At 42.1% G+C, this 12,975-nt stretch overlaps 1 protein-coding gene across 1 annotated transcript in view; it reads left to right on the forward strand.

The window, feature by feature from the left end:
* LOC311051985 (uncharacterized protein) overlaps nucleotides 1-12,975 on the forward strand; it is a 156,567-nt gene that overhangs the window by 53,171 nt on the left and 90,421 nt on the right. The window contains exon 8 of the mRNA XM_084066730.1: nucleotides 1,869-1,982. Within this exon, the coding sequence (XP_083922856.1) occupies nucleotides 1,869-1,982 (114 nt within the window). The remainder of the gene's footprint in view (nucleotides 1-1,868; nucleotides 1,983-12,975) is intronic.

The following is a 12,975-nucleotide window of genomic DNA, read 5'->3' on the forward strand; positions in this document are numbered from 1 at the left end:
GAGCCCCTAAGAGTGTTTGCCGAAAATCGTACCTATTCTGACCAATGGGATGATGAGTGTGAGTACAGTTTTCCATCTCTAACTGTCACTCCTGCTGTTGGGGAGTGGCAGGAGGGGGAAGACCAGTTTCTCTCTTTCAAAACCCCAAAGCTGGGGGAATTCAGAGAAATGGAAAAGAAAGAAGCCTATCGAATTTGTGTTAAGGTGTCGTATGTACGCTCTCTGACAGGAATTAGAGCATCGAGGTGGACTGGGGTTTTTGACCCGCACTCTTCCCCGAAGGGATGCTGGAGGTCTTTGTACAAACGGCCAATTGACAAGCGGGCAGGTGACCTTCAATGGAGGATTGTGCATGGGGCTATTGCCACTAATAGACACCTAGCACACCTGGATCCAAGTATAGGGGTGGGCTGTCCTTTCTGTCCACAACCAGAAACACTTGAACATTTATTTGTTGGGTGTTCAAGGCTGGGGGGTGTCTTTGATTTGGTAAAGTTGTGGTTTTCAGGATTAGGTGTGATTTTTTCGTTTGAACAATTCATTTTTGGTCCAAAGTATTCTGCAGCAAAAAAGATTGTACATACACTGCTCAATTTTATGTCTGGAATGGCTAAACTTGCAATCTGGATCACGAGGAGAAATAAGATAAAGGGCGAAGGGTCTACAGATCCAGTGCAGGTTTTAACAGGGATGGTAGCTGCCCGACTTAGGGTTGAGCATGCTTACTATAAGTTAACAAATGATCTGGAAGGGTTCAATAACATCTGGGCTGTTGAGGGGGTGTTGTGCTTACCACAGGAAGAGGGAGAGCTGGTTCTTTGTTTCTAGTGGAAGGTTATATTTTTTATTTTTGTTGTTTTTGTTTTGTGTAACTATGATTTTGAGAGCTGAATTGGTTAACTTTTGTAATGCTATGAGCTGAACTGGAAAGGAGTGGTTTTAATAAAGAGCTTTTAAAAATAAAAAAAAATCTCTCTCTCTCTCTCTCTCTCTCTCTCTCTCTCTCTCTCTCTCTCTCTCTCTCTCTCTCTCTCTCTCTCTCTCCCATGATGGCTGTGTTGTGTAGTCAAATGGAGCCACTAGTAAGCTGTCAAACACACAAACAAACAAACACACAAACTCTCTCTCTCTCTCTCTCTCTCTCTCTCTCTCTCTCTCTCTCTCTCTCTCTCTCTCTCTCTCTCTCTCTCTCTCTCTAGTTTCCATGTCTGGCCCTGTATTATCGCTGCTTGCAGCTATATTTTGTATTTGCATTTATCACTGCATTCCTGTTTATGACAGAAAGTCAAGGGAGAGTACCTACATGAACTGCTTTTTAAAAACTTTATCTACTGGTATTTGGCTATTTGTATATGTAATGGATCAGAGTCCCCCAATCAATAGTATATGGATTTATGTGGTGTATAAGTAATTGTGATGAGGCCTATGAACGAGCCTGTTTTTAGACGGACCAATTTCTGTGTTGCACCCTGGTCCCCCTATTTAACTGTCCCTAAATGTTTACATTACCATACACGCTGAGGAAGGCTTGACACCGAAACGCGTCCGTGTGTGCTGTGTTTGTCCGTGCATATGAATTAAAAGTACCAGAAGGACTTCGGACTGCTGGCTATTGCTTTATACCAGCTATGCACCTTATGCACCTTATGTCTAAACCGCATGTACTGTACATAATGTAAGGATGGATATACTCTGTAGATACCTTGTATACCTTGCGCAAAAACAAATTTCACCCAAGTTTTACACCTGCAAACCTGTGATGTGATAACAAAGATGATTCTTATTCTGGTGATCACGTCACTAAGACTTCATCATGAATATACAGTATGAGCCAGAAACAGTGTTGTGTGATTTGTTTATGATTCCAGAGGTGAATACCAGAGACCAGTCTCTCCAGCATCCAGCTGTACGACTACGGCGAGTGGCATCGACTCTCTCACTTCTACGGACGCCATGAATGAACCTGGACCTTCAGACTCAAAGTAAGATCACTGATCAGGAAACACAATGTTGTTATAGAATCCTCTTAGATTTAGTTACAATGCGCGATCGCGACAAGCAAGTTTATTTTTATATTATATTTATTTTATTATTCCGCCGTCGGCGTTTGACTTTGAGCCGGCCTCAGTGTGAACAGTTTGGGAGTGCCCGTTTTGTAGCGCGGACGGCGACTTTGAAGCTTCCCGTTCGCTTCATCTCGCCCCCGCCAACACTCTTTTCGCAAACTTAATGATCTCCCAGTATGTTGGAGAAACAAGTAAGATCGAAAAAGAAGTGCTCGTTCTGAGGTGCAAGACGATGCCGCGGCCCGGCCGGCCAGGGCTCGCAGCCGCGAGACGCACAAACACTTCTACACGGTAGGACAAAAATAGGTATGTCCCGACCCAGCCCCCCAGTAGCCGTGGTGGGTTTTTCACTCGAGTGGTCGGCCGTTGGATCAGCACGGCTTGAGCACGGCTTGCATAACAACCCACGGATTTCCGCTTCATCACCCGCCGTTGATTGGCGAAAACGGCCAGCTGGAAATACCGGCCGTCTGTTTTTATTTTTATTCCGTCGGTTGCGGCCTTGGCGGGGCAAAGCTGTGCACTCGGTTCGGCGCCTCGAAGCGAGTGAAATCTTACTGGTTTTGCGCTAGTACTGTAACATTTTATATATATATATATATATATATATATATATATATATATACAAACACACACACACACACACACACACACACACACACACACACACACACACACACACACACACACACACACATATATATATATACTGTATATAGAGCTATATATGTATATAATGTACATTATTGAACTATAGGGCTTTTAATGCTGCCAATTTTGTGAGGTCTTGTTAGAGAAGATAAGTCATTAAAAAAAGTGACTACCTAGTAAATATAAAAGAAATGCAATAAAAAACTAAACTTTCAACTTTAAATAACTGTTAGTTTGTGTTATTAAGGAGTCTTCAAGAATCATGAAGGTTTCATTCGTCGCTAACTTATACAAGCACAAGCAGTGACATTTTTTTAATTGTGCTGACATTCTAATGTAGTAAGTAATATATATATTTATAATATATATTATGAATATAATATATATATAATAAATATAATATGTATATATAAAAAGATATTTCACTTTCAAATAAAATAAAAATGTTAAAAAATCTAAACAGAATAAATGAAAAAGTAATGGAAATATCACGGCCCTTAATTGCGTGAGGGATTAAAACAATAATATTCTATTTTTCTTTTTTTTTTATGATTATTTTATTTGAAAGTGAAATATCCCTTTAAAGCGGGACAAAATAAATCTGTGTGCAGTAATATTATGGTGAAGACTGGCACACGTAGGGCAACGCAGGCCTTAGTCAGCCACCCAGAAATGTCATCTGGGCCGGCTGCTTTCCTGATATCCACCCTTCGGACACCCTCTGCACATCCTGCTCAGAAAATAAAAACAAGCGGGTTGGAATGCACCCTGCTGTTGTTATCCACAGGGCTACTATACTAGCAATGCTAGCCTCAAACCTTCTGTAGCTACTGTTCAGTACACTGTTCGCCAGTGTTGCGTCAGCACTGTTGATCGACTGGTGCTTGCCTTTTTAACCCGTCATTGTCTTCAGTCCTTGCCACAACCCCCGCACGTTCTGTTGAAACAGATCTTCCACTTTGTCCGTGTGCCGCCACTTTGCGTTGGTTATTTCCAGTTCTTGCATGGCGCGTTATATTCCACCTCGACCCTAGGAAGTAGTGACACCCCGCCAGACAATGTAAGATCACTGTAAACTTTAATGAACCAGAACCCTAGACAATGAATGTAAGTGTGGCAAGGTGGAAATAACACAATATTATTTTTAGAGCTGACTACGCCACCTGGAGGATAATAGAGCCCAGGAACTCAAGTAACACTTCTAAACAGGTTCTTATATACCAGGGTTGAGCAGTGTAAAACAATAAGAGCAAGGGTGCAATAAAACAAATTTATTGCCAAATTGTACAAAATATAAAAAGCAGAAACAGTCACAGTCCTACATGTATAGACATGATGCAGATCCCACCGCTTTTTATTTATTTTGTAGGCTATTAGTTGCATTTATAGCTGATTTATTAGGTCCCTCAGTGTGTTTGCCAGTTTCGGGCAAGCGGGCCATCTCAGCCAAAGTGTCACGTAATAATGAAAATAGACTATCATGCCTTAATGTCACTGTGGAGCTGCAGACCTGCGCGGTATTCATTTATAATACTGTAGGCTACTGTATATTGATCACATGAACACCACACACAATAGCCTAACAAATCTTACCATCTGATGAGGAAACTATAGTGGATGAAAGCTAGTCATGCTGTCCAGAAGATGCATTCCGACGTAGGACAGTGATATATTAATCCAAAATTAACAAATTTAATCAATAAGTAATCAATACGCTCTGGTCCATAATCGGATAGCAGCGTTCCACTTGTATGCTGGATTTCATCATATTTTTTACCTCGGTAAAGGTGAGCAGTGTTCATTAGAAAAGGCTTATATAATATCCTTTCCATGTTTTATATTCTCCGCCATATTTTATATGCTTCTCTTCTTTTATCCAAACGTCATGCAAATCGGTATACAGTATCTCTATAGCCATGTGATGAACACGGATCTGTCCGATTTCCCATATTCCATCCTCATTGGCTAAGGCTGTCTTCCAAAGTTTGCAGGATTGCAAACTTTTGAACAAAATGCCTCAAATTATGCACTCAGCTTGCGATTTCCATGAAATTTTACACGCACATTCCCACTAGGCTGAGGAAGAAATTTTCACATTGGCCTATTATAGCGCCACCAGGAGGCCACAATAACCTACCTGACCTGGCGGAGACCTGTGCTCCGAGGAGCACTTTTTCTAGTTAGCCTTTTATTTGGTCATGGGGTGTCCAAATAAAAGGACCTTGTAAACTTCTTTATTCTCCTTACACATGAGAGCATGTGCGATCGAAGGACTCGCTTCCAGACAGAACGGTTGTACAAGTCAAGGCGATGCGCATCTGTTATGTTTATACGAGAGACGCACCAGAGAACTAGCACCAACGTTGCCAGATGTTGTGAGAGAAATAAGTAACCAGATCTAGGAAAACAAGCCCAAAAGAAGAAACTATGGCACTAGGCCATTATGAGCACTCTAATTAAACCTGTATACATTGAAATTATATAGGCTACTGTATACATTGAAAATAGCGATCTACAAGCCAATCTACAAGCATATTGAAAATAGCCAATCTACAAGCTCACAACGCTTCGCGATGTAACGCGTTGTGAGCTTGTAGTTGTAGATCTGCTATTTTTTTATTTTTTTATCTTGAAATAAAATGTGGAATATTTGGAAGATTTGTTTTAACATTCTAACAACACAATCTGGTACGGGGCTCCAGCTGGCACAAAACATTTTCAGATAGGGGTTATAGGGATAAATTAGCCTACATATTACCCATCGGGTGCCAGAGGTTTATTAAAATATTATACGTTCAGTGCCTGCATTTCTTCCATCCACTTACGTTGATATGTTTCGTGGTGTAGAAGCCCCGACGCGGAAGTGCATGTAAACAAGCGTGCGTGTGAGACGGCGGAGGGTCCCGACTAATGCCTGGAACAATATTTCCAACGCGATCCTCCATTGCAGAGTGATCGCCGATCGAAAACGGCTCGCTTCCACCACGTTAAAAAGAAATGGAGATAAGCTTTTAGTCAAGGAGTTAACATTGGAAAGGCCTACCGGAAGGATTTTTGACATGGATCCACATCCGGCCTCTTCTTTTCAGAAACTCCTTGGATGATCCCAAAGTTTCGTTAGAGCACCCCACGTGGGCCCCACGTATAAAAATAAAATTGGGTCAAAAACCGTCCGGACCGTTTTCGGCACTCCTCATTTGGATTCTCAAAAACGGTCTGGACCGTTTATGGCACTCAATGTGTTAACTTGGGGGTCCATGACATAAAAATATTGAGAAACACTGGTTAAAATAATTGAACAATTGTGAAGCAAGCCCAAATAAGCAACTACACTTTAGAAACAAGCCCAAAAACTGCACCCCACAGCTACCAATATTTACAAGTAAAGCAACTTTACTCCCAAAATCGCTTATAATAAGTGGATATGGCAACACTGTTCAGTACGTTGACGTTGGATGTTGTTGGATGCAGCCGTCCAGATTAATCATGATCTACACCTGGTGATCCACACGTTTCAGGGATATACAAACCCCTTTGGGAATTGCACGTCAGTTTGAGCTTACAGAAAATACTTTACAAACTGTATTTACCCCATATTTACGACCAGCATAATGAATCGGGGCCAATGTTGTTATAGAATCCCCCTTAGAACCTGAGTGAAAATAAGAGCTCTCACCTATAAGGACTTTATTTTCAATTCAATTGAAATTTCAATTCCATTTTATTCAAGTGTCAAATCAAAACAAGTTGTCTCAAGACACTTTACATGCAGAGCAGAGACCCCACATTGTCCCACCCTGAGCAAGCAGTTTTTGTGACAGTGGCAACGAAAAACTCCCACTTAACTGGAAGAAACGTCAGGCTCTAGGGCGGGTGGCCATCTGCCTTGACCATGTTGGGCTGGCGGGCGGGGAGAGAGACTGAGAAAGAGACAGAGGGAGATACAAGCAAATACAATTAATAGCAATAACAAAAATAATACATATAATAGTGTAAGATAGAAGTATAGTAATATAGATAGTATGTTGCTGTCGGGCAGAAACCAACTATTTCCATTTGTCTTTAATACATAAACACCGTCCGTATATGCCCATATATGAGCATGCCCATTTGTGCCCATATATGGAGCTGAGTGATTTGTTTGTGCCTGATGCCATGAATTCATTTTAGCCGATAAATAGATCACATAGTTGTTCAGGAGGGGTGTTGGAAAAACACGATTATTTAAAAATTGCGATTCTTACAAAGAATGATTCACAATTTCCCAAAATATATATGTTTTAATATATATATATATATATATATATATATATATATATATATATATATATATATATATATATATATATATATATTTGTTTGGTGAAAGTTACATGAGTTATTACTGTATGGTATGTGATATGAAATGTGTCACTGTCCAGCTGACGTTCGTTAATGTTACTTGCATCAAGGGCCATTATGTTGTGTTTCTGCATCAAATAGAACTACCTAATCCAAGATACAGGGCTAAGCAGAGACCACTGGAGGGGCAGGTGCTCAAAGCTTATAAAAATGAAGAATTTCTGGGTGGAGACGTTTTTGGGGGTCCCTCGTGCCATTTCACACCAGAAATGAAATACATAATGGAATCAAGATGTTCCACAATTGTTGTTCCATGTCATTCCTGCTATTACCTCCCTATCTCCTCTGCCTCCTGTATTATCTCCTCTGCTTCCTGTATTCTCAACCACAAACAGCCTAACACGTCCACTTTAAGATGAGGGCAAACTAAAGCCATGGGCCAGTTTACTTAATTATCACATTGATTGGAACAATTAGCCTGACTTTGTATAAACCAAGCTTAACAAAAGCTCATGAAATGAACATATCTCAGTTTTGTAGCTAATCTGCACATAATGTGAAGTGTGAAAGCAACAATTTGATCCATACAGGTGGAATTGGGCGTGGCTTGTTTGGGGATTTCCGTATTGATCCAAGGAATCCGAGGGAACAAATCATTTTAACCTACGGTTCAAGAGTTATAGGCCAACATGTGAATCGGCCTGTTATAGCGCAACCATGAAACCGATTTGAAAAATGTAGGATGATATTTTTTCCTTGGCCTATGTGCAATCAGACACTGCGTTCATGATTTGAAGCATTTTGTTCAGACCACTCCTGCTAACTTTGGAGGTCAATCCGGATGGAATATGAAAATTCAGATAGATATGTCTTGATCACATGACAATAAAGATAATGTGTACCGATGTGTATTTGTATCTCAAAATTTGGCCGACTGGTGGCGCTATAACAGGCCAATGTGAACAAATTAGGGCAGAGGTTCTACTCTGGCCTCGAGGAATTTGTGTGCACAGTTTCACAGATGGTAGAGTTCTCAATGGACCTGAAAATTAAGGCCCGGCCCAATCAATTACCATTATTTTAGGGCCGAGACTGCCTGAAAGGCCCCCCCCCCCCCCCCCCCCAATAAAAAAAAAAATCATCTGAAGGCAGCGCCAGTGGCTCAAATTATAGCAGAGTGAGAGAACGGACATATAATAGGCAAAATGGCAACTTATGTTCAGTTGTTCATAAAACATGCTAAGTTGCACACAAAATATGCTAAAGTAGACTGTTAAATCCCTGATGTCATGACTCATGCATCTCTCATTCTCTCTCTCCTTGACGCTCTCAACTCGCTCGCTGCTGCTGCCTGTGATTTATATTTCGTCCTTCAACGGTGGTGCGCCGAACACAGCAACACATCTACAAACCCAAAACGTGTTCATGTGCCTCCTATTCTGGGCCTGCAGATGGAAATAAGTTAAATAATGAATACATTTTGTTATATAGAATTTTGGACTAATTATGCACATATTACCTTGCAAAAAAAGTTAGATATATATGAGCTACTATATATACTACTTCTATATATAGGCATTATGTATGACATATATGCAACTATATGAACCTGACTGTGGCAAGATGGAAGGCAACCCATCTAGGAGAAGGACACTCCAAAATAAAACGAGGACTGTGAGGAGTTGCGCCCCACAGTCCTTAATCAGCATAGTAAAGCCAAACCATGGACCTGCTGGTGCTGGTCCTCCCCCTGGAGGACAACATTACGATAGGACTCCAAACACGCAAGAGAGGGTCCTGTCAAATCACAGCACCCCGTCCAATGCACTCTTGCGCTGTCTGAGCCCATTCGTAATAGGAACCTTCAACACATGTACAGTGAGAGAAGAAGCTAGATTGGTGGAGCTAGCACACTCTGCCGAGGAAAAGGGAGTGGATTCTGGGAATCCAGAAACACAGAAGAGTACACACTGATGATGGATGATGGAGGATCGTGTATTGCAGAGTGGGGAGATGCACGTTCATCACTGCATTTATGTGGCGAAACGAGGCCCAGGCTGCAACAGGGGCTGATGCTGGGTTCTCTGGCGTTTAAGGCACGTTGTCGGGTTTACCATAGGATCCTTATCACAGAGTTCTCAGGCAAACCAGTAACAAAAGTCATAGTCGTGTACTCACCCTACAACATGGCACCATCTGAGGAGGTGGAGAAGTTCCATGAGGGCATTGCTACAGCAGTCCGTTATATCCCAGCTCACAACTTCCTGGCAATCCTGGGGGACTTCAATGCAAGGCTCGGACCACATGACGCACCCTTTACATACCATGACTCTACCAACCGCAATGGCGAATATCTTGCCGCCCTACTCATGGAGCACAAACTACTGGCAGCGAACACCATGTTCCAGAAAACCTTCCAAGACCGAGCCACAGGTATGCTACTTCAGCTGAACTACATACTTGTGAGGCAAAAGTGGAGGAATGTCTTTGGGCTCTGATCACTGTGTGGTCTCCATGAGGGTGGGACTGAGCCTCAGGGTCCCCAAGCCAAGCCCCAAGATCTGGTACGACTGGAGGGCATTCACAACCGACCCTGGCCTTCAAACCAGGTATACAGAGGAGGTTAAGAAACGCTTTCGGCAGCTGGATAAGGGAGCGGAGCCTAGCAGCGAATACAGGAGATTTGTTGTTGCGAACGAGGAGGCGACCAGGCTGTGTGTGCCAGTGCTGGACAGAGGCAGAACCTCCCACCGGTCCAGACATTCGGAGGTTGTTAAAAGTTATGTCCAGCGACGTTCGAACATTGCAAACTTTGCAAATAACTTTAGTTTGCACCGTGTCGGTTTTGGAATATCCAAAGTACAAACCAGTTCCATAGACCGAGGGAGAAAAAGTAACCACTCCAAGTGTGTGTGTGTGTGTGTGTGTGTGTGTGTGTGTGTGTGTGTGTGTGTGTGTGTGTGTGTGTGTGTGTGTGTGTCTGGCCTGTTAGTGCATGCGGTCCGCTGCGAGGCAACAGCTTGTTAAAAGGGGGAGGGACGGTGGAAGCAAGGGGAATAAATCTTCAAGCTAACGACGCGTCGAGCCGCGACACGTTGTTAGCTTGTAGATGTTCTTTTTGGCGAATGACACCGCCGTTCTACAGAAGTATACATGAAGGTATATAACTGCAACTCATAGAATGTGCACTTTCTGTATCGATATCTCTGAAAAGGCATATCGTGGGTACATTCTATCGTCTCAATGACATGTATCGCCACATCGCACAGCCCTAGTAAGCACTGTACATTATTGTATTGTTGTATTGACTTAGTTACTTTGCACCACTTTGACAGGATAAGCATGACAGCCCGAGATGCACTAATTGCCAGAGTGCAGAGGGACATGGGTTAACATTAATGGTCTTAATTCAAAATGTAAACATCACAGAGCTTAGATCTTTGGATTAAATCGGAGAGCAGACCAGTGCGAATGTATCTGCAGTGTAAAATTGTGTCCGCCGTGACTTTACTCACACAAGGGTCATTCCTCCTGTATCCTTCTCTCTCCCTTCTAGCAAACACCATTAGTGTGTATTGGAAAAGACTGTGAGGTCCACGTGTGCATTGAAGTGGGATAGCTTCAAAAGTATTAAAGTGATCAAACAGTTAAACACGGCAATGGAAGTCATAATATACCTCAACCTTTTAAAGTTTAAATGGAGTCTGCAAGTAAAAAAATGCTGAAGTAACAAGTGAAAGATAAAAGCTGCAAGCAGCGATAAACGGGCCGAGGCATGAAAGGCAACAAGCAATATGCAACAATAGCACAATAAGATGTAGAAACAGAATAGATTGAACTTGAGACAAAGCAGCCCATGCAACTAATAAATGAGCATTCTCAACAGCTGAGCAGAGTGCTGAGGGATTGTGGCTGGCAATCCAGGGTTAAGAACCTTACTCATTTACCAATAGAGAAATGTGAAGTCTCCTCTGTACCAAAACTAGTGAAAGTAGCCGATCTACAAGCTCACAAAACATTGCTATCCAAAAAGTTGTGAGATATGACGTACTTCGTTAACTACTCTCAAATAAGCATTTCATGTTATCTTTAACAATTGCACATGCATTAATTGATAGAGTCATGTTGTGTGCAATGCAATTGAAATGAAGTCTGGATGAGGTGAGACTTGAACCGGCGACCCTGTGGTTGCAAGGAAGATGCTTTAGCAATCAAGCCATTGGACCAACAGACCTGAACTGGTGAAAAAGGAGCTCACACAGATGACACAGTTTCAGGCAATAGATGATAGAGGTGATAGATGTGTTCCTCATGAGTCAAGGCACAAGTGTAAGCTAGTTTCATGGCTGTCGGACAAACGAGGCATAACTTATGCCTGTTTAAAGTTTGCATTTTAAAAAAAGGCTATAGCACCCCCCTTTGGCCAACTGGAGTAATATTGGTTTCAGTGATATTTGGAATGACCCTCTGAATGACATTACTGCAAAGTTTCAAACAAATGTGAGTCTGCATGTATGTGTTAGGGGCAGATGAATAATTGTCATAAAACTGCAATATTCATTGGCTCATAAAAGCTTCATTTTTTGCTTCCCCGCCATATTTTTGTCGGCATAGGTCCAAAGTACATGTGTAGAAAGTTTCGTGCAGATTGCTCAGGTCAGAGGTCAAAAGTTAAAGTGACAAAGTTGTTTAGGCATGAGGAGACGCATGTGTGTATTGAAGTTTCATGGCTGTAGGTCAAACAGGGCATGAGTTGTGCCTGTTCAAAGTCAATTGAGTGCTATTAATAGCGCCACCCTTTGGCCAATGGTTGTGAGTTTCGTGTCTTCACCGTTTTCCATGACTCTCTACCATATTGCCGAGTTTCGTAAAAAGTGACAGTACAGTTGGGCCAGAACTGCAAAAAGTGGCGGAAGAAAAAAGTGTAGAGATACAAAGCGGTTCCGAGGCTAAAGCCTCTTTATATTTTCCCAAAGTTTTGGGAAAATATAAATATAGTATAGGATAATAAATAGTGAGGGGGACATGAGTGTGCTTTAAGCGAGCCCACAGTAAAAACTTCCATACCCTTGTTCATTGTGCACTCAATTCACACGCCCCAGGCCATTTTGGAGTAGGGGTTGCCTATGATGGAGTACGAAGGAAGGCAACCTAATCAGCAGGGAGAGATGTCAGCATTGCCCAGAAAAAAAAAAATCGCAAGCAAGTTGGGATCGCCCCCTAGTGGTCTGCTTGCAATGATTCCAATATTAGATTGGTCAGTATATGGTTGAAAATCTAAATAATTGATAGATTTATTTTACCAATGGATTCTGTTACTGTTGGGCATGCTAAAAAGCATACTGAAAATCTAGGACAATCTCAGTTGTGGAAAGGCATTATTTTCAAGATGGCGTCCGCGATGGCTGCCGGGATCTTAAAAGCTGGAGGGAATATGTAAAGAAAATCATACAAATTGTGCACTTGGTGACAAGCTTTAGATTGTTGGCATGGTGTTAGGTATGGGCTTAAAGGTTCTATGACATTCATTTTCACTTTTTTTTATTTTTTATGTTTTTTGGGGGGTTTTATGACCTCAATTACACCCCAAAAATCTGAACTTTGAACATTCAGTGGATTTTCTGTGGTCTGGGGTTTTCTGAATAATTAGGCTGAAAAGTAATCTGAGCTTGGCCCTTCGACAGTGAGGTCACTGTCGATTAATCCCGCCCACTCTCCTCCTTGCCCCTCCCCTCCCCTATCCTTTCCTTTGGGGGGGCGGAGCAGAGGCGATGATTGACAGGCAAAATCCCTCACCAGCGACACCCGCAGGCAAAGATTTATTTTTAGCGGTGCCAACCGCTCTATATCTGACTTTGTCTGTGTGTCCGTGTGTCCGTGTGTCTGTCCGAAAAACAAATATTGATGACAACATCAA

This window comes from Gymnoscopelus microlampas (assembly GCF_963454915.1).
Source record: "Gymnoscopelus microlampas genome assembly, chromosome: 1".
Taxonomy (NCBI): domain Eukaryota; kingdom Metazoa; phylum Chordata; class Actinopteri; order Myctophiformes; family Myctophidae; genus Gymnoscopelus; species Gymnoscopelus microlampas.